The 26,856-nt window shown below is 36.6% G+C and overlaps 1 protein-coding gene across 1 annotated transcript; it reads left to right on the top strand.

Annotated features, from left to right (window-relative positions):
• The first annotated feature begins 10,941 nt into the window (after nucleotides 1-10,941).
• LOC146952402 (uncharacterized) lies at nucleotides 10,942-24,476 on the top strand. Its single transcript, XM_085739581.1, has 2 exons — nucleotides 10,942-11,841; nucleotides 23,949-24,476. The coding sequence occupies exons 1-2, from the start codon at nucleotides 10,942-10,944 to the stop codon at nucleotides 24,474-24,476; spliced, it is 1,428 nt and encodes a 475-aa protein (XP_085595707.1).
• Nucleotides 24,477-26,856: the final 2,380 nt, after the last annotated feature.

Below are 26,856 nucleotides of genomic sequence, written 5' to 3'. Positions count from 1 at the left end.
CAGGATATATTTGAGTGTGTTGATTTATTACATAGCCGACTAATGCAGCATTTATTTTTTTTCCACCATTATACCCTTACTTATTGTATTTCATCCAACTTAACTACTCCACTAACTACAATTAATAAGGGTGTTTTTGTAAATGCAACTAATTTTACCATTGAAATCAACACAGTTAATCATTTCCTTAATAATCGTGCACAAACCTTAAACGACTAATATCAAAAGGTAGTTTAATCTCATTGATTTAATTTATTTGTTCGCTAGTCTATTTAAGCTTATATCTTATTACTTATTTAAATATGTAAGAAGAAATAGATTTTTAAACAGGCAAGTAGATCATATCAAACTTTCAAAAGGCCTAATAAGGGTGTTTTTGTAAATGCAACTAATTTTACCATTGAAATCAACACAGTTAATCATTTCCTTAATAATCGTGCACAAACCTTAAACGACTAATATCAAAAGGTAGTTTAATCTCATTGATTTAATTTATTTGTTCGCTAGTCTATTTAAGCTTATATCTTATTACTTATTTAAATATGTAAGAAGAAATAGATTTTTAAACAGGCAAGTAGATCATATCAAACTTTCAAAAGGCCTGACTCAAACTTAAAAAGTAAGTCTATGACAGACCGCAGACCAGACTTAAGTCTTTAAATTTTTAACGTCATACTTAGGTGTTACAGGGTCTTACAGGGTCTTTAATTTATAAGTCTTATTTGATAAAAATAAGCTTGGAATCAATGGTGATTTAGTTTCAATGGTGATTCTGATGTTTCAAAATCATTGGCAATAGAGGAAACAATGGTGATTCAGTTTCAAAATCATCCATCATAGTATATGTTTCCATTCCACAAGGAAGCTGGTGATCAATGTTTTGCTTTTACTTTACACCTTCACTGTCTACATTGTTTTGTTGACCGTAATTATCCTATGTTTTGTACAATTATTTTACATTGATATATACTAATTTTTTTTTTATCTTTCTACGTTTTAAACAATTTAAAATAAGAAATCCTTAACAAAATTAGATGATTATAGAAGGAAAATGTTAATGAATGTGCTAAAAGCACAAGTTAAGGTCCTCGTGAGCTATAATATATGCAAGGTCTGGGGTTCAAACCCCGACCACCACAAAAAAGAAAAAAAACACAAGTTAAGTAAACCAATATAGTAATATTGGTTTGGATCATAACAATGATTTTATCGAAGATTTAGTTCAAGGTTTTGTCAAACATGCACAAGTGGAAGAAGTAGGAAAGACAAAAAAATTATCACTTGATAAATAATTTTTTCTTCTTGTTTTAATATTTGTGTCAATAGTAATTAATCACATAGTTTTATATACAACGAAAATTGTTAAGATAAGATTCATATTGAACTATCAACACGTTCCTAAGGGCTAGAACGCCTTCTACGAGGGCTCTGGTAACACTCCAAAGGACACCACCTTCACAAACATTCGACAACATGAGATAATTTATGACCAATCCTCGTAGATTCATCACTTTGCCTTGTTCCAAAGCTCTTGTTGGGGGGCTGTGGACGGTCAATATATTCATAAGGGCCTAAAAGCCCTCTAGAAAGGCTTAGGCGTCCTCCAGTAGGGCTCCTGAGACCTAGGTGCGCCCTTCCAAAGGCGTTGCCTTAACCAGCTTCTAGAAGCATCTAGAGCTTGGTAAAATGACTTAAGGCCCAGCTTGCTTGAGACTTGAGTCATGCTGAAGCAAGCCCACAAAGAGCTATAAATATACCACTCTTGATATCACTCTCAAGGTATCACATAAACAATCTAAACCCTAGATTCTATTATTGTACTCACTGCAAATACACATATAAATATAATTTACTTTTTTTATTTAATATTTGACATTCATAAAATTTGGGCTGGCTCCCACTATGTAACATGTTGGGTGAAGTTCTGTGTGAGATTTTAGATGAAGAAGTTCTATTTGATATGTGTGAGATCTCATTATAAAAATATTCACGTGGTAATAAATTTGTGGTTTTGATGGTACAGGATTCTTTTTCACGTTGGTATTCATGTCCAATTATTTGTAGCTACCACATGCTTTGTATAAATTCGGGTGTACGTAAAACATCTGCATGCGTGGTTCTCTGCTCTGCTGAAGACACAAGCGTGGTTCTCTGCTGTGCTGAAGACACCAACTTGTGCAGTGTCATTAAATGCTTTTGCTGATACGAAGATTTGTTCTTATCTTGAAGGAAATTGCATTAGTCAAACTGATTTCTGTTGCATTAGTCAAATAGGATATAATTAAGTAAGGGAATGAACAATTTTAAAAAAGAGAAGAGCAGTGTTTGTATTAAGGTGATCCAAAATAGAAGTACATTGCTTTGTGAAAAGGGCAGGGGAAGTTGTGGGACATGTGTAGTGGCATGCCTCCTCAAAGAGATAGTAAGATGATCTAAAACATAGTTTTGAAAACCGGACCGGACCGGCCAGTTGGACCGATTGAACCGGACCCCTAACCGGTTCGGTCTAGGTTTTGGATCGGTTGTGCAGTTAACTCGGTGTGAACCGGTCTGACCCGGTCAGAACCGGCGAAAACCGATGACTCGGCGGTTTTCTGAACCGGACCGGTTTTTTAAGCAAGCTGTTAAATTTTAGAAAAAAAGTGGCGCTTGGGAGGATATTAGGATTGAATTAGAAAAAAAGTGGTTTAAAAAATAGGTTTAAAAAATCTTTCTGAAAAAAGTCTCTGCAGGGAGTTGAACTTGCAACCCATAGCGTCCATCCAAGCACTTTAACCACTTGACCAGTAGCTGTTTTAGTGTTATAATATCGCTTCCACTAATACATTATGATTGAAATGAATGAATAGCATATCATGAACAAACCAACAATGAATTAATACAGCAGTTGATATCAACAATTAAAAAGAATACACAAGGTCAAGTAATACAAGGCACAATTAACTTTTAATTTGACGTTATGCTTTTTGTTTCATTTTACGTTATACCTCCTTCACACATTCTTTACATGTTTATTATGGATTATGGATGGATGGATTCATTTCTATCACAACCTTTGAACTGCTTTTTTTTTTTATTCCGTAACTCAATTTTTAATTATGACCATACACTGACTCATTATATATACAACCACTAATATGATCTCAATATTTTTAGTTTCTACATTGAAAACATTGTGTATAAATATGTGATTTTGTGCATCATATTTTGGGTTTTGTTCATCATCACTTTCAAGTAACAATTGGATAATTTATCTTCAATTTTGTATTGTTGTTTTTCCACTCACTTTTACTCTTCATCTTTTGATTATCAAAGTCTAAAACAAGAGTGTTCTATTTGTGGATTGGAGTTTGCAATAGGACAAGCTTTAGGTGGCTACATGAGGAGACATAGAGCTTCAAATATGAAAGGAAATAACAATATTCACAATTCTAATAATACTATGTGGTGGTAGTAGTCTTGATTCGCTGCAAAAGATGAAAGCTAGAAACCAGTGAGTTTTGGTGTTGGATTTGGATTTGAATCCATTTTCTAATATTTCTTGGTATTAATTATATGACGATTTATTCATTACTGTACGTACAATTTTTCTCTTATCTCTTGATTATTAACTGGTTTCTATGATATGATAATTGATAGGGAGTCAAGTTACTCTTAGATTGATCAAATAGTTAAGCTTCAAATGTTTATTAGTCTATTTTCCGAACTTTCTTTTATATATTTTTTTATTCCTTAATGTGTATGTGGATTTTTTATTTTTTTTGTGAATTAGGATAAATGATGCTTCTATTTTTTATTTTGTTGCATCATTGATGGTGAGGAAGAAGCTTATTAAAAATAGTTGTTTATCGTCATTTTCTCCATGAAACTATTGGATGATTCCTCTTCAATTTGGTGTTATAGTTTTTCTTCTCCTTTTTACTCTTTATTTTTTTGGCTATTAATTAATACAAATTGGTAATATAAATAAGGGGTATATTTATAAATAATACTGTTTTTTTTATAAAGGTGAAGACAAGTGACTACCATTTTTTCGTATAAAAATAATAATAAACATAATACTCCAAGTATAATGATAGAGATAAACATTGTGTATGTGTAATTAAGATAAAGATAGATAAAATTGAGATGAATAAAGAATAGTGCCTCTAAAAACAATATATAGAGAAGGTTAAAGGATATGATCCAAGTTACACATCTATCTCTCTATCTTATATATATTTATATATCTTTGAATTTGTACATCTAAAAAAAATTTACACTATTAATTAACAACTTGACTTTCCAATTATCTTTGAAGAATTAAAGAATTAATTAATTATCAAATTGAATAGTTTCCTCCACTATTGAAAAAAAAAGGAACTTCCCATTCTGCATGTCACACAAAATGAAAGGAGAAAACAAAGACTTACTTGACAGTTAGTACTATATACCTCAAAGAAAAATATGTATGCTACAATTATTAAATAATTAAATCCATATGTCCACATAAAATAAATAAAAAAACGTATACACTAATCAAATTGTCAGAAAATTTAGGAAAAGTCAGTCTTAACATGATAAGAAGATTAAAATGATTATGATATCCAAAAAAAGTTCCATTCATTAGATTGGAAACTCTAAAAATGAACGTTTTAATTTTTTCAATAAAATCTTGCCCCAACTTATCTTATATATGCATGATTGCCCAACTCTACTACCATGATCATTTATGCTTTTCTGCTTTGTTAAGGTGATGTGGTTCTCCTTTTACTTTCCTTTCCTTATTTTTTGTGTTTGGGTATACATTTTCGGTCCATAAATTGGTTTGTTTTTTTAAAGGAAGGTCCGTAAATTGGTTGATATGTTTTCTCAAAAAGAAGTTCATATATCCCACACATATAGCATATAAGATTATACATAGAGAACACATTATTTTCTTAGACTAATACAGTTTTATTTTCATATTTTATCCATAACAACAGAGAGAGGTGTGATCACTAAGATGTACTTTCAAGGTTTGATACTTACTACTCCCTCCGTTTCAAAATGAGTGTCGTTTTAGGTGTTTACACACATATTAAGAAATGTAATGATTAAGAGAAAGAGAATGGTTATTTTACCAAATTATCCTTATTAACTATTGGTTAGTTTTAAAAGTAATTTTTTGGAAGTAGTGTGCAGAGTATTAATTGGAGGGTACAATTGAAAAAAAAAATTATTATTGCATTGGAAACTGAAAGCGACACTCATTTTGAAACAATTTTTTTTGGCTAAAGCGACACTCATTTTAAAACGGAGGAAGTATTAAAATTTGCTTTTAGGATTGACACATATGCAATTTGTATGACCCGTGCGGCAGCACGGGTGCAAGGACTAGTGTGAGATCAACTGAATATGCACCAAAGTGAAACTGTTTGGTGATGCCAAGTATTAATGGGATGGTTCAACCCGTTGAACCCTTTACGTTACCATTATGATTCGATTATTTGAGTTTTTTTATCACAATTTTGTCCCAATTCAAATGGTTTAAGGTAGCTACCTTAAACCATGATTAAAGATCTTTCGAGTAGATGTTTTATTTGGTTTTTGATGCATTGTCATATAGAGATGACCTTTTCTTTTAGGCTTTGTTTGCGAGTTTGGAGGGGAGGGGAAGGGAAGACTTTGAAGTGTGGAAAATATTAGGGAAAATGGAGTAATCTTTCAATTTTTTTAAAAGAGTAGTTTTATAGATAATGATAAATTAATGCATATAATTACTATATTTTTAATTTTAAAAATAATATAACAACATAGATTAAATTTGAAGAATTCATATAAACCCTCCAAAACCCCCCAAAATCCTCCTCCAATACAATTTTTTAGTTCCCCCAAATGAGGAGAGTTTAATATTATGAAGAAAACTTATCCCCCAAAGCCCTCCCCTCCCATTTTCCTCTATTTCTTCCACTTGCTCCTTCCTTTTTTCTCAAGTCTTCCCCTCCCATCCCCTCCAAACTCGCAAACAAAGCCTTAGGGAATATAGAGATGACTTATCCCATGTAATTATGATAGGGTGAAGTATCCTTGTCATGTCTGTACGATTGAAAAAATTTGTATACCATTATAATTACAAGTTTTTTTTTTGACAGGATAATAACAAGTGGTTGGTAAAAACAATTTTTTTTACTTTCTTTTAACTCAAAATAAATTAAGTTGGAATTTTTTTTACGCTACTTTCATTTTTTGTAATCTATTAATTTTTTGATATATATCCTATTTTATTGCTTCAGTTAAAACACTTATTTTATACTACAAAAGGAAAGAAAGAAAGAAAAAACACTTATTTTCACCTTCCCTCGTATTTTGACCAAAAAGAAAGTGAAGATACTGAGGGAAAAAATTAAAGGAATCTGAAGAGTGAAATAAATTGTTACCTTTTACTAGTTTGTTCTTATATTCCAGTGTCGAGGAGTTCAGAGGTCACGAGATAAACAACAAGAACAATACTTCAAGGTCATAGGAGAGGGAGACGTCATATCTCAACCAAAAACCTTAAAATATTGAGTATTTGGGTCACCTCTCTTATAAATCCAATACTTTATCCATTGATAAACGATGTGTGACTTAACCCCACTCACACTTGTAACCCAGCCATTTCCACCATAAGTGTAACTGTGTAAGTTCTCACCTCCTATAATAGGACTCCCCCTCCCCCACCAAGCCGAACCAAGGCTTTGATACCATTTGTTGGGGGTATGAGGCCGCGGGAGAGACAACAAAGTCAATGCTCCATGATCCAAGAACAAAAGAGAGGGAGACCCACATCTCTACCCAAAACCTTAAGATTTTAGGCATGTGTGAGTGACCTCTTTTATAAATCCAACATTTTTACACATTCATAGGCAATGTGGGACTTAACGGCCACTCACACTTGAAACCTAACATCGAGTTCTCAATTTATTTATACTTTTAAAAGAGCTAGCCTTATATGATCACAAGATCAAATGTATAGTTTTTGAGTACCAAGTGATACTTTTTCTAATAATAATAGAAAAATTGATAAAAAAAATAATTTAATATTTTAGGAATAAGTAAAGGCTACCGAGTAAAGATAGAGAATAGGTCATGAAAGTGTTGAAAGACTCTAAGGTGATGAAAATATTGAAACAAAAAATCCGTAATCGCCAACGTCAAAGGGCGAGAGTTACAAAGTCGTTGGAGGAGGTTCATCATCATTCTTCTAATGACTCTTCAACGGCGGTGTCGGCGACTAATGATTGGCAAAATTGGGTTGTCTTAAAAGGAAGTACGGAGGCAAAGGCGAATGATATTAAGGATATAGGAAAGTCTATTGGTGTTTCTTTTCAGAGGCTAGATCAAAATAGTTTTGGTGTGTTATCTCGTTCCAAGAAAGTGGTAATGGGACCAGTGTTGACGCCGGTGGTGAATGACGCCGGAGAGGTGGATGGGGATGTTTAGGAGAGTCGGTGTGGTGGTGACGGTGAGCGGGGGGAGTGTGAACAATGCGGGTGGTGTCTTGGAATATACGGGGTCTAGGGAGGTTGGATAAGAGAAGGGAAGTGAGGAAGTTTGTCATACCCCAATTTTTGACCCAAGATATCACAGACACGTGTCCTCTAACCCCGACCAGTCTCAGTCTTTTCAGTGAAAAAATCGGCAGAGAGGTATTTTAAAATACCTCATATATTGGTTCCGAGTCGGGCCCTCTTCTCTCAATTATTATTATTATTATTATTATTATTATTATTATTATTATTATTATTATTATTATTATTATTATTATTATTATCGTTATTATTATTATTATTATTATTATTATTATTATTATTATTATTATTATTTTCGTTATTATTATTATTATTATTATTATTATTATTTATATCATGTCCATAAAAAATCTAATTTTGGTCCAAAATGTTCCAAACACAGCTCAATTAACAGCCTGTAAATGTCCCCTTCATCCCACACAAGGGCAGGTTTTGGTCCTCCTTTAGCAAGCTCTTTGTCTCAATTCAACTCTATAAATAGAACTACCTGCAACCAACATTAAGACACAAAAATTTTTTCCAGCCAACACACAAACAGAGAGGAATTTCGATCCAAAACAACACAAATTTTCCAGTAACAAAATCACAAGGTCACACCAAACAGCATCTCAAACCACCATAATCACCCTCAAAAACAAAACCGAATCAAACCCAGGAAACACAAAGGGGTACTTTTCTTTTCTTTTTTTCTAGTATTGCTAGATCTAGGTTTAATTTATTTTTTTTATTGTGTTTTTGTACCAAAAAAAAAAGAAGAAAAAAAAGATAGAAACAAGAAGAAGCTCTAACGGGAGGGAGAAGAAAGAAAAGAAAGAAAAGAGAAAGAAAAGAAAGAAAAGAGAAAGAAAAGATAGAGAAAAAGAAGGAAAAAATGAAAGAAGAAATAGAAAAAAAAAATATATAAAAAAAGGGGTTTCCAGCGGTGGCGCCGCCACCTAGGGTGGCCGGCCACCGCGCCGGAAACCCCCACCACCAGCCTTCCCGTCGCCGGAAATGAAGAAGAGGGATGAGAGAGAACAGAGCTTCTCTCACTAGAGAGAAGTTAGAGAGAGGAAGAGGGTTTAAAATGAAAAGAAAAAACCAGTAAAACCCTATTTATATTCCTCCTCGAACCGGGTTTTTTTAATTAAACCGGTTCACCCTGAGGTCCGAACCGGTCTAAGTCCAACCCAGGCCCAGCAGTGCGCCTCTGTGCTCATTTAAGCCCAATCCCTCCAGTTTTCTTCCTACACCCCCTTTACTACTTGCACACCCCCCTGTTTATTTATTTTGTTTCTTGCATACATTTTTTGGCACTTTGTTTTCTTTTCTTTTGCATCTTTATTTACTATTATTAGTTTAAGTTTGTCATCATGCATTTTTATTTCTTACTCACATTTCATTTTTATCATTTATAAATTATTGCATGCATTTTAATTTCTTTAGCATTTTTACTTTCATTCTCATGCATTTTTTTATTTATTTCTTGCTCGTATCTCATTTTATTATTTATAAATTATCTCATGCATTTTTATTTTATTTTCGCATTGCATTCCATTATCTACTATTATTATATGCATATTTAAATTTTGTCATTAAATACACACCTCAATCCAGAGTGTTCTGGTCCTAATTTAACTATTAATATTATATTATTCTCCAGAACAATCTGGTCCTTGTTAATTAAATTAATCCAGAGTGCTCTGGTCCTAATTTAACTATTAATATTATATTATTCTCCAGAACAATCTGGTCCTTGTTAATTAAATTAATCCAGAGTGCTCTGGTCCTAATTAACTGTTAATAATATATTTTTGTTTAAATTTAATTATTCTCCAGAACGATCTGGTCCTTGTTTAATTAAATTAATCCAGAGTAATCTGGTCCTAAATCGACTGTTAATATTATGCTTATGCTTATATAGTCGTTCTCCAGAGTATTCTGGTCCAGGTTAAAATAACCTTATATTTCAGTTTAATATTATTTTTTCTCATTCTGTTTATATAATTTTCATATCAATATTCAAAACAACAAAAACACCAAATAATCAAATCACAAAAATATTTTCATAAACAAACCTTGATCTTCAATCAAGTGATCGTCTTTTTTTAGTTTATTTCTTAATCAAATCATCAATCAATTTAATCCTACTTTGAGTCTACTTTCTTTCAATATTAAAAAACACAAACAAATACTCATTTGCCACTTTGGCTTTCTTTCATTTTAAAACCCTTTTTTAAGAACATAAAAAAAAAAACACTCAACCAATCAAACGTCAATTTCTACCCCGAACTACGAGGTTTTGATCCCTCACGGGTACGTAGGCAGAGGACACTCGTCCTTCCAAATCAATAAAACGTAGATAATTTAGGTCTCTAATTTTCTTTTATCATTGCAAATTCCATTTTTTAAAGCAAGCAAGTTTATAGCACAAAAGTTAAATAAAATCAAGAGGTTCTCGTAGAGTACTATGAATATTTAGGGTGCTTAACACCTTCCCTAAATATAACCGACCCCCGAACCCTTAATCCCTAAAAAATGTGGTATTTGAACCTTTTTCCACTTTCTTTTGAAAAGAATTAAATGTTCAGTCGTGAAAACAATAAAGCGGGTCGAACGCCAAATCAAAATGGCCTTTGACCGTCCGAAAAATGACGCGACAGAAATGGCGACTTCACTGGGGATATAAAAAGTAAGAGGGTTAAGCCTAACTTGGCTTTATTTAAATTTTGTGCTATAAACTTGCTAAAAAAATAAAATTTTAGTCAAAGATGGAAATATGTGTATATATGTTCTTCCTTCTTGTTTCTTCTTTCCTAAAATATGAGTGGTGAGATAAGTCCTAACCCGGGCTTGAGAGAAATATAAGATAGGAGTGGTAAACTCATAGTGTCATACCGAGAGTATACTCGTGTTTTGACACATGTGAGATGATCACACTTAGCGGAGGAGCTTAAAGTGATATTTGTCGGCGTGTGTTTTCACGTTTAGACTTTATTACTCTTAAGTTTCCGTTCGAACGCTAAGGACCTTTAGTAACATTTAACCCATCTTGGCCTTTTAGGACGTAGTGCGGTGGCTAACCGGGTGTTTTCTCGGAATTAGTCGACACGCGATACTACACTCGAACGAGACTTTCCTACGAACGTTGTTGGACCGGGTGTTTTCTCGGTATCCGATAAAATTCGGAGGGGGTTGGACTTTGGGAACTTGGTAGAACCCTTGTTACAAGTGCAAATTAAACCATAGTCCTTACCAAATGGCGTTGTTACCCTTGACTCCAAAATTATGGACTTATACTTCACCATGTTTTCACCGTTTGTGTAGCATAAATCATGCATACATGCATTCATCCATAAATTTTTTTTTTTTCCATCCATTAAAATATCGAAGGACTTATATAGGATTTTCTTTGTAAACATCAAAGGATATGGAGGGTATTGGAAGAAGAACTCATGGGTATAAATTCAAAAGTCCTGATGTAGAGAGTTTAAAGAGTCTGACAAAGATGTTGAAGGATCCGGATCGTTTTCAGAAACAGTATGGTAATTTACTCGATATTCTCAGGACAAAAGTGGATGTGGTACTTCTCAATACTTTGGTCCAATTCTACGATCCGATCTACCATTGCTTCACATTCCCAGACTTTCAGCTTATCCCTACTTTAGAGGAATACTCTCATTGGGTTGGTTTACCCGTACTCAACGAAGTACCCTTTCATGCCTCTAGACCCACTCCTAAGATTCCTACCATCGCAAAGGCCCTTCACCTTGAGGTAGCCGATATAAAAAACGAATTCACCCCCAAAAATGGTCTCCAATGCCTACCATACAACTTCCTTCACCAAAAAGCCACCACTTGTTTTGAGAAATCCCAGACCGTTGCCTTTGAATCTATCCTCGCCCTGCTTATCTATGGTATGGTCCTCTTCCCAAATGTTGACAATTTTGTTGACACGAATGCCATTCGGATCTTCTTAACCCAAAACCCAGTTCCTGTTTTGCTAGCTGACACCTATGTTTCTATTCATGAACGCACTCGTAAAGAAAAAGGGACCATCGTTTGCTGTACACCTTTACTCCACCGCTGGATTACTCCACACTTACCCCGTCCCAAGCTTAGACCAGAACGTCTCCCTTGGTCTCAGAAGCTCATGACTTGGACCCCGAAGGACATAGATTGGTTTAACCCAGTTTGTGACCCAGAGTTTGTCATTAATAGTTGTGGGGACTTCAACAACGTACCTCTTCTCGGTACGCGTGGAGGAATTAGTTACAGCCCGGTTCTTGCTAGACGACAGTTTGGGTATTATATGAAGATGAATCTGAAGGTGAGAAAAACACAAGAAGGGGGGTTGAATTGTGTTTTAGAAAAATTCTTCGTTTCTCCTAAAAACTGAACACACTGATCAGAAGCTAAGCGAGACAGCTTCTGAAGTGATAATCAGAATCTAAATGCAGCGGAATAAAACAGAGAGAGAGAGAAGAAGAACGACACAAAGCAATTATACTGGTTCCTTCCACAATCCGGAAGTAGTCCAGTCCCCCTTGCACTTCCAAGGAGATTTCACTATGAGTAATATCTGATTACAAATGCTCAAGCACACAAGCAAGAGACTTCCAATGCTCAAGCACACAAGCAAGAGACTTCCTTTGCTCAAGAACACAATCAAGAGACTTCCTGCTCAAGCACAACTGCAAGAGACTTCCTAACTAAACAAAATTACACAGAAAATTGTTTAAGGTTGAACACTTGATATACAATCAGAGGTGCTCACAATACAAATCAGATACAGACTCAATGGACTTAAGAATTTCTAAGATATGACTTTGAGACACAGAAATTCTAAGTGAATGCAGAACAATTTCAGCAGAGGTTTGGTACTTGTGAAAATCTTGTGAGTCTTTCGTTCAGCGTTCTTGCATTACCAATTCTCTAGGTCTTCACTCCTTTATATAGAGGTGTGAGAGAGACGTTGTGAAATTGCCAGCACACCAAAGAGTCGTTGTTGAAGCTTGATCTTTCACCAATAATCTTTTGCCTGATTTGGCTGTTGTCCTATGAAGAACAAATTTGAAATCCATTCCTTATCCAAAGGAACATCTATGCAGGCGAAACCGTATTCTGGAGCTGTTTTCTTGTCCTGTGGCGCGGACACAAAACAGAGTAGTGGAGAACGTGGTTGTACAATTCGTACAAAGTACAATGTCAACGCTTTCGTCCAAATTGCAAACACACGCCTTCAAACACCTTTGAAATGACCGTTGCAAACTCCACTAATCCTTTGTTTGTGTTTTCGAATCCAATAGACAGCTTTTGCATTGATAATTCTTCAATTCTTGATTCTTTGCAAATCCAGTTGATATTCAGCTTCTGGTGAAATGGCTTCTGATGAGGCAGCTTCTGATGATGCAGCTTCTGATGATATGACTTCTGCAGCTTCTGATGACGCAGCTTCTGATGATGTGGCTTCTGGACCTCTTGTCTTCAGAAGCACTATTCTTCAGGAGCAGCTTACTTCAGGAGCGCTATTTCTTCAGGAGCAGCTTGACTTCAGGAGCGCTTTTTCTCTTCAGTAGCAAGTTGCCTTCAGGAGCGTCCAAGCTTCAAATTTTTGTTGTTTCCATAGCTCTTTATTTGCTCATTCAGAACCAATGATGATGTAACTTTATAATTATGGTCCTGTACACTTGAACAAATATTAGCTAGTCCAATTTACAATTTTTAATACCTTGTTATCATCAAAACCCTTTAAGGTTCATTGTTAAACACATTTTGTTCCAACAATCTCCCCCTTTTTGATGATGACAAACAAAAGTATTTAAAATTGATCAATTGTTGTTAATCTAATTAACAAGTTGACTTTGGGGTTCTGAGGTTTGTAAGCTCAGAATCTGAGGTTTGTAAGCTCAAACTCCCCCTGAGTCTGATAGTCTTTAAGGTGAGGTTTGTAAGCTCCCCCTAAGTTCTATCCAGGTTAATTAAATTCATTTTTCGCGCAATAATATTATCAGAGCTTAAAAATAAAATTGAATCATTGAAAGAATTAACTTATAGATAAGAAGAATGGTTCAATTAATTTTACTTGAATTTTGATACTCCTTCATTCGTTCATAGCTTATACCAATAAGGTAAAAAAAAATGATAGAAGGTTTTCAAAAATTTCAAATGCCATTAATGGGGCTCAGAGCCTTTAAATACTTGTCACATATACTCCCCCTTTTGTCATTATCAAAAAAAATTAAAATAAATTTAAGCATAAAAGACAAAAAGATATGAGAAAAACTCAAACAGGAGAGAGTATAAAAGAAAGTGAACTAAATAAGTCAGAGCAAAATATATGAACATGTATATCAATTGTCAGAAGCAGCTAAACAGTCAGAATCAGTAAGCATTCAGAAGCAAGAGAAATAAGACAAGATGGTTTCAGAAGCAAGGACTAAGAAATTTTAAAATAGACAACAAACAAAGAAAAACACAAGGGTGTGCAACTAAGGGTTGGTTTGTTGTTGTTTCTTCATCTCTTCCATTTCTTCAATCTTCTTCTTCAACAGTTCTTCAAGTTGTTGTTGCCTCTGAAGAAGAGCTTGTTCCCTTTCTCTAGCTTCTTGCTGCTGCTGTGCCATCTGTTTCTTCAGAAGCTTACACAGCCTTGCTTCTCTGGTCAAGTAATCCGTTTCAAAGAAGAAAGGCTGGTTTGCCAGGAGCAGTGTAGAACTTCTTACTCTAAGACTCTGATTCACTTGCTCCATTAGCCTTCTGACTGAAGCTTGCTTGACTCTGATGCATTTGGCCTTGATTTCTTCAATAACCCCAGCTGCCCGGTTTTGAAGAGATGCCCAGGAGTCTTCATATGCACCTGTGAGATCAATTGTCCTTCTTTGATCCACCAGATTATGCATCTGACTCAAGATTGTGAGAAGCTCAGAATTAATATATCCAGATTCCAGGATGTTTGTGGGTGGATGATCAAGGGTTTCAAGATCAGAATCACTGATTTCTAAATCTTGAATGGGGTTAGGAATTGGAAAGGTAAGGTGTGTTTGTGTGTTTGAAGACGAAGGCTGGTCAGAATCAATGTGTGTGGTGGAGGTTGAGTCTTGAACATTGACTTGAGAGATGTCAACATCCATGGGAGTTGGTTCTGGAGAGTGTTCAGGTAAAGGTTGAAATTCAGTTTCAGTTGGTGGTTGTTGTAGTGAAGTTGTTGTTTGATTGTTGAGTTGGTGGTCAATGATGGCTATTGGTGATTGTGGGGGTGTTGTGGGTTTTTGTGGTTCAGGTGTTTGTTGATGGGGGTTTTCTGAAACAACATTTTCAGAAGCAGCTGCTTCTGGAGTTGCTTCAGAGGCCTTTTCTGAAGTTTTGTCTATGAGTAATTCACCTGAGTAGTGGAGAGCAAGATTGTCTAAGACAGAAGTGTCTTCTATTTGTTCAGGTGCTGATGGTGAAGAGGGTGAAGAGGGGATAGAGGTGACTGGAATCTGGATTACCTGATCTGCAGGGTCAGCTTCAGAAGTGATCTTCTGTGGATCAGCAGATTGAGAAACTGCTTCTGAAGTTCCCTCTTCTGGAGCATTTTCAAAGACGAGCATCATATCGTCTTCCTCATTGTCTTCAGTAGGTTTACCAGCAATGGCTCTTACTTCAGCCAGTTTATCTTTGTAGAACCTATCACAGTCCTCCAATCCCAAAGCCTTGAGCTTTTCATCTCTTTGATGAATGTATTGAGCTTTTTGATCCTTTCTTTCTGATATAAGATCAGCAGCACGTTCATCTGCCATCCTTTTCCTTATTCGAGTCATCTCAACCATAGGACTCACAAGTTGAAGGGGAGCCTTCTTCTTCTTCAGCTTGGGATCAGCCTCCTCTTTCTCTATTTCTTCAAGAGCTTCATCCAGCTGCTCTTGAGTGATTACCAAGTCTGCCTTACCTTTTCTCCTCTTCTGTGGAATAGAAGCAGCACCAACCTTCTGCATCTTTCCTTTTTCCTTGATAAAAACAGGTTTAGCAGCTTCTGACTCAGTACTAGTTCTGGCCTTCTTTCCTTTAGTAGGAGCAGCTTCTGATTCAGAACTAGTTCTGGCCCTTTTCCCTTCAGGTGCCTCAGAAACAGCAGCTTCTGACACAGCAACTGCCTTGGCCTTCTTGCCTTTCCCTTTAGCAAGAGCAGCTTCCTCCTGAGACCTTGCATCTTCCTCCAAGACGTACTCAGCTACTGATTGAACTAGGAAATCAGAGTCACTTTCCTTAAAGATGGGAGGAAAGTCCCTGATTATCTCAGTTTCAGCAGTTGTCATCTCTAACCACTTTTCATCTTTAGGGGCTTCTTTGATGAACTTCATAGAGCATAAGCTCCTGCTACTGATAGTCCTTTCAGCAGTAGAAACTTCGAAACATTTATCAGAAGCACTCCTTGTCCTTTTTAAGAACTCCAGCACCCTTCCTTGATGAAAGATTTCAGAAAGCAATCTTCCATAGGGTACTTGTTTTCTTCCTCTTGTAGTGCTTTCGTTTATGGCCCAGCAGAGATGATCCATTACATATCTGGGGAAGTTTATCTTTTCAAGATTGGTCATGAAATAAATTGCTAGCTTCTGTTGGTTGTTGGGTTGGTCAGACCCTCCTGCTCTTTGAAAGAAGCAATCATTACTGAATTTCACCAACATTCTGTTGTGAATCTCCATCTCTGAAGGCTTGGCATCTTTCTTCCCACCCAGAAGAGAGTTGTAGTAACCTTTTAGCAGGACATCTTCCTTCCTGACTATTTCTTGGAATCTTCCCTCTGCATGCATCCTACAAGCTTTAGCTATAACGTCCTCAGTGATGGTTATAGGAATGCCCATCACTTCAGACCTTATTTCTAAGCTATCAAATGATGTAGGATTCATATCCATGACCATTTTCCCTTTCTTTGACCCCGCTTGTTTGCTTACGACTTTTGCAGGCTTTTCATTGTACACTTCAGCTTTTAACCAAAAGTCCTTGACCAAGTTCACATATGTTGGCCCATTTAGCATCTTGAAATACTCAGACATCATCTGAGTTTCTATCAAACCTTCCATGTTTACTTCATACTTCTTGAGTGAAGCAAAATCCACCGGTGACTCTACTTGAACTATTAAGGATTCCCATGGAATATCCATAGTCTTCTTTTTGTAGATGGACCCAGATTCTGATACGCTTTGCTTGTTTGATGTAGATTCTGAAACTTTTGAGCTTGATGATGCCATTTGATGATTTACGAAGATTTGAAGAAGATGAAGATTTTAGGGTTCTAAGGTTGAGAGAATGCGCTTACTTCGCAAGAGGTTTGAGAGCAAATGTGTTTGTTGTGAGTGAGTAGTGTGTGAATTGACAAAGTGTTAAAAGTAAAACGATTGCAATTCAAAAGAGACAAACAAACATAACATTAATGACAAAATTGGGGGCGCGTGAAAAGTACTTTCAAAGCTTTTAAATCATCATTGCCCTTTTAGTTATACACCAACACATACAGGCCACGTAAGAGGTTCACAGAGTAACTACCAAGTTAGTGGGCCAAAAGTTACTTTTTAAAAGGTAACTTCCAACGTTTCCACTAATTCAACTATTCAGAAGCAATAAATCCAGCTTCTGGACTTCAGATGCTGACGTCATCATCAGAAGCGAGTTTTCCTCAGAACCTCAATAAAGAGCTTCTGATGGACTACTGCTTCTGAACTAACTTCAGAACCTAAAATCCTATTCAGGAGCAAGCAAGCATTTAATCAGATACAAAGTGCATGTTCAAATTTTTCTTTATAAAATCAAATCTTTCAACAGTTAAAGGCTTAGTAAATATATCAGCCCATTGATTTTCAGTATCAATGAATTGTATATCTAAAATTCCTTTTTGAACATAATCTCTGATAAAATGGTGTTTGATTTCAATGTGCTTCGCTCTTGAATGCAAAATTGGATTTTTAGACAAACAAATAGCAGCAGTATTATCACAATAAATGGGAATACTGTTAGCAGTTATCTGATAATCTTCCAACTGATGTTTCATCCAAAGTAGTTGTGTACAACAACTTGCAGCTGAAATGTATTCTGCTTCTGCTGTAGACATAGCAATAGTTGTTTGTCTTTTGCTAGCCCAGGATATAAGATTATCACCCAGAAATTGACAATTGCCACTGGTTGACTTTCTTTCAATCCTATCACCAGCATAATCAGCATCACAGAATCCAATTAGCTTATAATCTAAGGATTTCCTATAAAAGAGTCCAAGATTGGTTGTTCCTTTCAAATACCTGAAGATTCTCTTGACAACAGTCATATGAGATTCTCTAGGATCCGATTGGAATCTTGCACACAAGCATACACTGAATAAAATATCTGGCCTAGATGCAGTGAGGTATAACAAAGAACCAATCATACCTCTATACAGCTTCTGATCTACTTTAGTTCCTTCATCTTCTTTGCTCAGGTTGCACGTAGGATGCATTGGAGTGTTCATCACTTTACAATCTTCAAGTTTGAACTTCTTCAGAAGCTCCTTTGTGTACTTTGATTGATGAACATAGACTCCATCTTTGCATTGATTGATTTGAATGCCAAGGAAGAACTTCAGCTCTCCCATCATGCTCATTTCAAATTCATCCTGCATTAACTCAGAAAATTCCTTGCAAAGAGATGCATTAGTAGAACCAAATATTATATCATCAACATATATTTGCACAACAAGAGTATCTTTCCCAAGGGTCCTTCTGAAGAGTGTAGTGTCAACCTGTCCTCTCTTAAAATCATTTTTGATTAAGAAATTACTTAGTCTATCATACCAAGCTCTGGGAGCTTGTTTCAAGCCATATAGTGATTTCTTCAATTTAAAAACATGGTCAGGATATTTAATATCCTCAAATCCAGGAGGTTGCTTAACATACACTTCTTCTTCTATGACACCATTGAGAAATGCACTCTTGACATCCATCTGATATAATATTATGCCATGATTAACTGCATAGGAAAGAAGTAACCTGATTGCTTCCAATCTTGCAACTGGAGCAAACGTTTCAGTGTAATCAATGCCTTCTTGTTGACTATACCCTTGTGCAACAAGTCTGGCTTTGTTTCTTGTTACTTCACCTTGCTCATTCAGCTTGTTTCTGAATACCCATTTTGTTCCAATAATGTTCTTGTGCTGAGGTTTGGGTACCAGATCCCACACATCATTTCTTTGAAATTGATTCAACTCTTCTTGCATAGCTAGGATCCATCCATCATCTGAAAGTGCTTCATCAACTGTTGTAGGTTCAATCATTGAGATTAGTCCAATCATTGACTCTTCTTGTCTGAAATGTGATCTTGTTCTTCTTGGACTATCTTTGTTTCCAATGATTAGCTCTTCAGGATGTGAAGACTTGTGTTTGAATGTGTTTCTGGGAGGATCTTCTTGATGTGAGTCATCTTGTGCTTCATCAGAAGCAGCTTCATCTTGTGCTTCTGATGTGGGTTCAGCTTCTGGACTATCTTCAGACTCAGCTATCTGATCAGGTTCTGGAGTAGCTTCAGGAACCTGTATCTCTGCAAAACTTTCACCTTGCTTTGAAGTTTTATCTTCAAGCTCTTTGTCATCAAATTTAACGTGCATAGATTCTTCAACACAGAGTGTTTCTGAATTATACACCCTGTATGCCTTTGACCTTTCAGAGTAACCTAAAATGATTCCTCTTTGGGCCTTGGCATCAAATTTCTTTAGGTAGAGCTTGTTGTTCAGAATGTAACATGTACATCCAAATTGATGAAAGTAAGAGATATTGGGTTTTCTTCCTTTAAAGAGTTCATATGCTGTTTTCTCCAAAATAGGTCTAATATAGATCCTGTTTTGAACATAGCATGCTGTATTCACTGCTTCTGCCCAAAAATGTTTTGGTAAATTGTTTTCATGAATCATGGTTCTGGCCATTTCTTGTAAAGTTCTATTCTTTCTCTCTACAACCCCATTTTGTTGTGGTGTTCTAGGAGAAGAGAATTCATGGAAAATTCCATGTTTTTCACAAAAAGCTTCAAATGGCTCATTTTCAAATTCTCCACCATCATCACTTCTGACTTTCAAAATTTTTGATTCTTTTTCAGATTGAATTTGAGTGCAGAAGCTACTGAATACATCACACGCAACATCTTTACTCTTTATGAATTTCACCCAAGTCCATCTGCTGTAATCATCAACAATGACTAATCCATATCTACTTCCATATAAGGATGCAGTACTTACTGGTCCAAATAAATCAATATGGAGTAATTCTAAAGGTCTTGAGGTTGAAACAATATCTTTTGTTTTAAAAGATTATTTCACAATTTTCCCTCTCTGACATGCACCACAGAGTGCATCTGAATAATAGTCAATGTCTGGTAGCCCTTTCACAAGTTGTAACTTACTAAGCTTAGAGATTAACCTCCAGTTAGCATGTCCCAACCTTCTGTGCCACATCCATTTCTTATCATTCACTGATAGTAGGCACATCACCTTCTGATCAGCCAGTTCAGAAAAATTGATTTTATAGACATTGTCAACTCTCTTTCCTTTGAACACAATGGATTTGTCTTCCTTGTTGATTACTGTACAGTTGGGTTTTTCAAAAAGCACATCATAACCATTATCACAAAATTGACTAATGCTCAAAAGGTTATGTTCAAGACCATCTACCAACCATACATTATTAATTGAGGTAGAGGAGTTACCAATAGTTCCTGTACCTATGATCTTGCCTGACTGGTTGCCTCCAAATTTCACATTTCCTCCCTCTTTCATTGTTAGGCTGAGGAACATGGACTTGTCTCCTGTCATGTGTCTTGAGCAACCACTGTCTAGGTACCATGATCTTTGCTTTGGCACTGCTCTTAGACATACCTGCATCATTGACATTTTTAGATTTAGGTACCCATTGTTCTATGGGTCCTGGAAGGTTAGTACTTAAGGCTTTACTCTTCACTTCTTGTACCTTGTGCTGTGAGTTGGGTTGCTTCTGATTAACCATCACCTTAGGTTTTGGTACTTCAGAAGCAGTAACTGTCTTCTTCTGAAACTTAGACTTCAGAACCCCAGATTTTGGTTTCACCAGACTCTGAGGAATAGGTTCTGATCTTTTCAGGATCCTAACCTTTGAAGTTTTGGAATCAGATTTGATCATAGCCTTTGACTTAGAGTTCTTTGGCTTTGAAGTAATCTTAGCCTTAGAACTAGAAGCTTCAGGTTCTGATTGAACAACAGTTTCCAACTCAGCCCCTTCTGGTACAAAGAATGTTTTCAGACCTTCCTTGATGCATTCACAACAAGACTTTAGATTGGTTTTCTCCAGTTTCACTTCTGGAAAACCAATTCCTCTGCCATTGTTCTTGTAAATGCTATAAATCATAGAAGCCACTCTGCTTCTGTCAATGCCAGATATAATAAAATCTTCAAGAGCAATTTCATGGTTACTTAAAGGTTTTTCATTACACTTTTCTTGTAGCTTCTGACATAAGAACCTGAGCTGATCTTCATATGTTTTACACATGAAGTCAAAGCCCCTAAGTCCTTGTTCAGAAGCTTTCAGATCCAATAAAGTTGATTTTTGCTGTTGTACCAAATCAGCATATTTTTCTTTTAAATCCTTCAACTCATTGGTTCTTACTTCAAAATGTGTAAGAAGTTCTTTAAGTGACTCAACAAGTTCATCTCTGGGAATTTTGGAATATACCTCGTTTTCATCTTCTGAGTCTGAATCTGACCCAGCTTCTGAAGTTGCTGTTGCTACCAACCCAACAACTACCTTTGCATCTTCATCAGCTTCCTCTTTATCAGATCCAGATTCACTACCCAAATCATCCCAGGTTGCCATTAAACTCTGCTTAATCTGCTTCTTGAATTTGCTTGGTTTGAATGTAGACCTCTTTGACTTGTCCTTTGACTTTTCTCTTTGAAGATCAGGGCATTCAGCAATGAAGTGACCTGGCTTCTTACAGTTGAAGCATCCCTTCTGATCTTCTTTCCTTGAGCTTCTGGAGTTACCCCTTCTGGAGAGAAACTTTCTGTTCTTCTTGGCCAGATATTGAAGTCTGTTTGAGAGCATGGCCATTTCTGCAGCATCTGGTTCAGAGTCTGAACTTGACTGTTCTTCCTCTTCAGATTCAACCACTTTGAGAGCTTTTGATGACTTGCCTTTGGATGGAAGAGCTATTGATTTACTCTTCTTAGTAGACTCATGTTCATTAAGACTTAACTCATGAACTTTGAGAGAACTAACAAGATCTTCGACACTTAAAGTGTTTAAATCTTTAGCTTCCTCAATGGCAGTCACTTTTGGTCTCCATCTGGCAGGTAAGCTTCTGAGTATCTTGCTTACATGATCAGAAGCAACATAGCTCTTCTTTAGAATCTGTAGACCAGAAACTAAGGTTTGAAACCTTGAGTACATCTCCTCAATAGTTTCATCATCCTTCATTTTGAATAACTCACACTGATGTACAAGCAGGAGAGCCTTTGCTTCTTTGACCTTCTTGCTCCCTTCATAATTTGAACAGAGAGAAGCAAACATAGCTTTAGCAGTGGATTTGTCACTCATCTTCATGTATTCTGCTTTGGGTATGGCAGTGACAAGAGCTCCTCTGATAATATGATGCTTCTTGTAAAGTTTCCTCAGTTCTGGAGTATGTTTCTTTCTATCCACAGCAGCTCCTTCTTCATCAAGGACTAAATCACCAACACCATCTTCCAGAATATCCCATAATTCTTCATCTAGGCTCATGATGTAACTGTAAAAGTTGGTCTTCCACCAAGAGAACTCTTCAGCATCTCCATTGAACTTTGGAACTTTTCCAATACTGGTTTTCTTACTATCACTATAATCATGTGAGACATGTTTATAGCTAGTATCACCAGGACCAGTAGGAGTAGGAGTAGACATGTTTTTCTCAGATCTTTGACTGTTGCACGGTTAAGTGTTACACAACAGACCAAGGCTCTAGATACCAATTGAAGGTGAGAAAAACACAAGAAGGGGGGTTGAATTGTGTTTTAGAAAAATTCTTCGTTTCTCCTAAAAACTGAACACACTGATCAGAAGCTAAGCGAGACAGCTTCTGAAGTGATAATCAGAATCTAAATGCAGCGGAATAAAACAGAGAGAGAGAGAAGAAGAACGACACAAAGCAATTATACTGGTTCCTTCCACAATCCGGAAGTAGTCCAGTCCCCCTTGCACTTCCAAGGAGATTTCACTATGAGTAATATCTGATTACAAATGCTCAAGCACACAAGCAAGAGACTTCCAATGCTCAAGCACACAAGCAAGAGACTTCCTTTGCTCAAGAACACAATCAAGAGACTTCCTGCTCAAGCACAACTGCAAGAGACTTCCTAACTAAACAAAATTACACAGAAAATTGTTTAAGGTTGAACACTTGATATACAATCAGAGGTGCTCACAATACAAATCAGATACAGACTCAATGGACTTAAGAATTTCTAAGATATGACTTTGAGACACAGAAATTCTAAGTGAATGCAGAACAATTTCAGCAGAGGTTTGGTACTTGTGAAAATCTTGTGAGTCTTTCGTTCAGCGTTCTTGCATTACCAATTCTCTAGGTCTTCACTCCTTTATATAGAGGTGTGAGAGAGACGTTGTGAAATTGCCAGCACACCAAAGAGTCGTTGTTGAAGCTTGATCTTTCACCAATAATCTTTTGCCTGATTTGGCTGTTGTCCTATGAAGAACAAATTTGAAATCCATTCCTTATCCAAAGGAACATCTATGCAGGCGAAACCGTATTCTGGAGCTGTTTTCTTGTCCTGTAGCGCGGACACAAAACAGAGTAGTGGAGAACGTGGTTGTACAATTCGTACAAAGTACAATGTCAACGCTTTCGTCCAAATTGCAAACACACGCCTTCAAACACCTTTGAAATGACCGTTGCAAACTCCACTAATCCTTTGTTTGTGTTTTCGAATCCAATAGACAGCTTTTGCATTGATAATTCTTCAATTCTTGATTCTTTGCAAATCCAGTTGATATTCAGCTTCTGGTGAAATGGCTTCTGATGAGGCAGCTTCTGATGATGCAGCTTCTGATGATATGACTTCTGCAGCTTCTGATGACGCAGCTTCTGATGATGTGGCTTCTGGACCTCTTGTCTTCAGAAGCACTATTCTTCAGGAGCAGCTTACTTCAGGAGCGCTATTTCTTCAGGAGCAGCTTGACTTCAGGAGCGCTTTTTCTCTTCAGTAGCAAGTTGCCTTCAGGAGCGTCCAAGCTTCAAATTTTTGTTGTTTCCATAGCTCTTTATTTGCTCATTCAGAACCAATGATGATGTAACTTTATAATTATGGTCCTGTACACTTGAACAAATATTAGCTAGTCCAATTTACAATTTTTAATACCTTGTTATCATCAAAACCCTTTAAGGTTCATTGTTAAACACATTTTGTTCCAACAGAATCCCGTGTACCTCATCCTAGACAGGGATTTCTTCCTCTACAAAAAGGATGATGGGAATCAAGGAGCACAGTTCGAAAAAGCTTGGTATTCCATTGTCAGGAAGGATAGAAATCAGTTAGGGAAGAGGTCTGTTATCGCTCATGAAATTTATGTCCAATGGGTCATCGATCGAGCTAATAAATTGAAGATGCCTTACCCTCGACAAAGACTGGTGACCTCAACCGTTCCAGCTATACCTTTACCTTTACCTCTTGAGTCCTTGGGAGGGTATCAGGAGCAGTTGGACATCGAAAGGCGTGAGAAGTCCATGTGGGAAGGAAAGTACCGCGAGAAGGAGCGAGAGTATGATACTGTGAAGAATTTATTAGATCATCAAATTCGGATTAATCGCAAGGAAAAGGATGAAAACACTAAGCTGAAAGCCGTTGTCCGAGAGAACCAGGATTTACTTGACAAGGTTTGTCCTGGGAGAAAGAAGAGACGCATGGATCTCTTTGCAAGTACACACCCAGACTTTGGGGAGTAGTCCACTACAGGAGCTCAAGAGTTTCCCATTTTGTTCTTCTTTTTTATAGCTTTCTGTTATGTACTTTGGAGTCTGTCCCTTGGCTCAGTTTTGTTAAAAAAGGGAATTATCTTGCTTCTATTTGTAAAGTTCATCCCTTATCTTTTATAATGTTTACAAAATTGCTTCTATAAGTCCTTCGATAAATAAAAAAAAATATGTCTATTTTTGCATAAACATATCATGCATCATTTTGCATCTCATAGTCTCAAAGTTCAAAGTCTCACACAATTTTCTCTTTTCCAAAAAAGGGGGGTAAGCTAGTTGCGAAAGTGGCCCGACGTATTCTCCACCAGTCTACCCGTACTCATTACACTCGAGCAACCGTAAAGAGAAAGATGGATCTTCTCGAGCAAGATAATGCGACACTTCGTGATGAGGTGGCAGCCCTAAACGCCAAATTGGATGAGTTGGCAGACATGAAAACGAAGATGGAAGAATTAACCGTTCTGGTAAAGGTGTTGGCAGTTGCGCATACTCCGCCACCTCCTCCTCCTATCAGAGTTCGAACCGAAGCTACTACATCTGCTACTCCTGAATGGACTTTCTGTGCTGACACTCCAACATATTCTGCTCCACAACATTCCACACCATGGTTTCAGCCCATGACTGCGGGCGAGATACTCCGCCCCATCGCCTGTGAAACACAAATGCCCCATTTGCAACATACAATTCATGTTCCTCAGCAAGTCCCGATGTTTCCTCCAGCTGTTGCAACCTACGCAGCACCTGTTGTTCATGCTACACCACAAGAAGAAGAGCCCATCTTCCATTCTGGGAGTGTGGGGGCGCCTGACAGAGTCGACGATCTACAAGAAAAATATGAAGAAATGCATCGGGAAATGAGAGCCCTAAAAGGAAAAGAAGCTTACGGGAAATCTGCTTACGACCTCTGTTTGGTACCGGATGTCCAGATACCCCATAAATTCAAGGTACCTGACTTTGAAAAGTATAAGGGAGACTCCTGCCCTAAGGACCACCTGAGGATGTATGTAAGGAAAATGTCTGCTTATAATAAAGATGATAAGGTCCTCATCTACTTTTTTCAAGAAAGCCTGGCTAACCCCGCTTCAAAATGGTACAGGGACCTGGACAAAACAAGCATCCAAGGTTTCCAGGATTTATGTGACGCCTTTGTGTTGGAGTAAGCCCTAATATCCAATCAATATTGATTGGGTTTGGCTTTGTATCATGATATTGATATAAATATATATTGTGAATATATATAATAATAAGGCATTTCTTTATTGATTTTTTTATGTTTCAAAATAATAAAGTCCCTAGAATAGATAATTCATGTAATGGAATATTAAGTGTGACTTAATCATGAGATTACATTACGTAAAGAACGCTATTCTTAAACATATCCATAGTCAAGCTTTAATATGAATTGGGATAATAATAAAGCATAAAGACTATTATGTATGTAGACTGATGACCGCATCTCATGGGTCATTGATATTGAGATATTAAGTCTATACATAGGTATAAATATTAGGGGTAATATTTATACTGGATTGACCCACCGTGAGAATACTACATAGTATGTTATGAAAATGTCATAAGATATTCTCACAATGATAATAATGTATATCGATCTTAGACCTGAAACCACTATGATCCCTAGATGTGGACTCAAGTGCTTTGTTGCCATTCTAACGTTGTCTGTAAAAGGATAACCATAACGTTGGTTGATGGGTACTTGATGAATCATGCTGAGGGACATGAGTGTCCTAGATGGGATTTGTCCCTCCTCATAAACAGGAGATATATCTTTAGGCCTCTTGATGAAATATGACTGTAAAACTGCATGGCCATGCCGAACTAAGTCAATATAAGATATTGGACTTATTCGTTATTCAGTATATTTCGGAATCAAGAAATATAAACATTGATCTATACAAGGGTGACAATATCTATGCCTTGGGATCAATAGAGATATCGAGACAAAGGAGTAATTGTACACATAAGTATTATCATGGAAAGGTTTCGTCAGATCACTTGACATTCTTGTCACTTGGGTAGCAATGATGTGTTGCTAGATACCGCTCATTGTTTATAATATTAAATATTAGATTTAATATTATTGCCAACGTGACTAGAACCTATAGGGTCACACACAAAGAACAGTCAAAAGAGAAATATATAAGTATGACTTATATAAGGGGTGCGTTTAGTAAATAACGCTAATTAGTTAGCAAAATTACTAAACTCGTTGTTGGGCTTACTGAAGCCCAATAGTGACTTATGACTTGCAGAGCACACTAGAAGTTCTATAAATAGAACTCTGGTGCTGAAGTTTTAGGTTACACGTTTTGAAGCAACCCCTTTCTTCTCTGCA

Source organism: Medicago sativa, chromosome 1 (assembly GCF_051527215.1).
Source record: "Medicago sativa cultivar Bolivia chromosome 1, Bolivia_mono, whole genome shotgun sequence".
Classification (NCBI taxonomy): Eukaryota; Viridiplantae; Streptophyta; class Magnoliopsida; order Fabales; family Fabaceae; genus Medicago; species Medicago sativa.
The sequence above is the reverse complement of the archived record's forward strand: the minus strand, read 5'-3'. Positions and strand labels throughout refer to the sequence as shown.

Coding starts and splice junctions, on each gene's coding strand:
- LOC146952402 (XM_085739581.1), top strand. CDS start 10,942: ATGGAGGGTATTGGAAGAAGAACTCATGGGTATAAATTCAAAAGTCCT. Junction 11,842..23,948: donor ATATGAAGATGAATCTGAAG/GTGAGAAAAACA, acceptor TTGTTCCAACAG/AATCCCGTGTACCTCATCCT.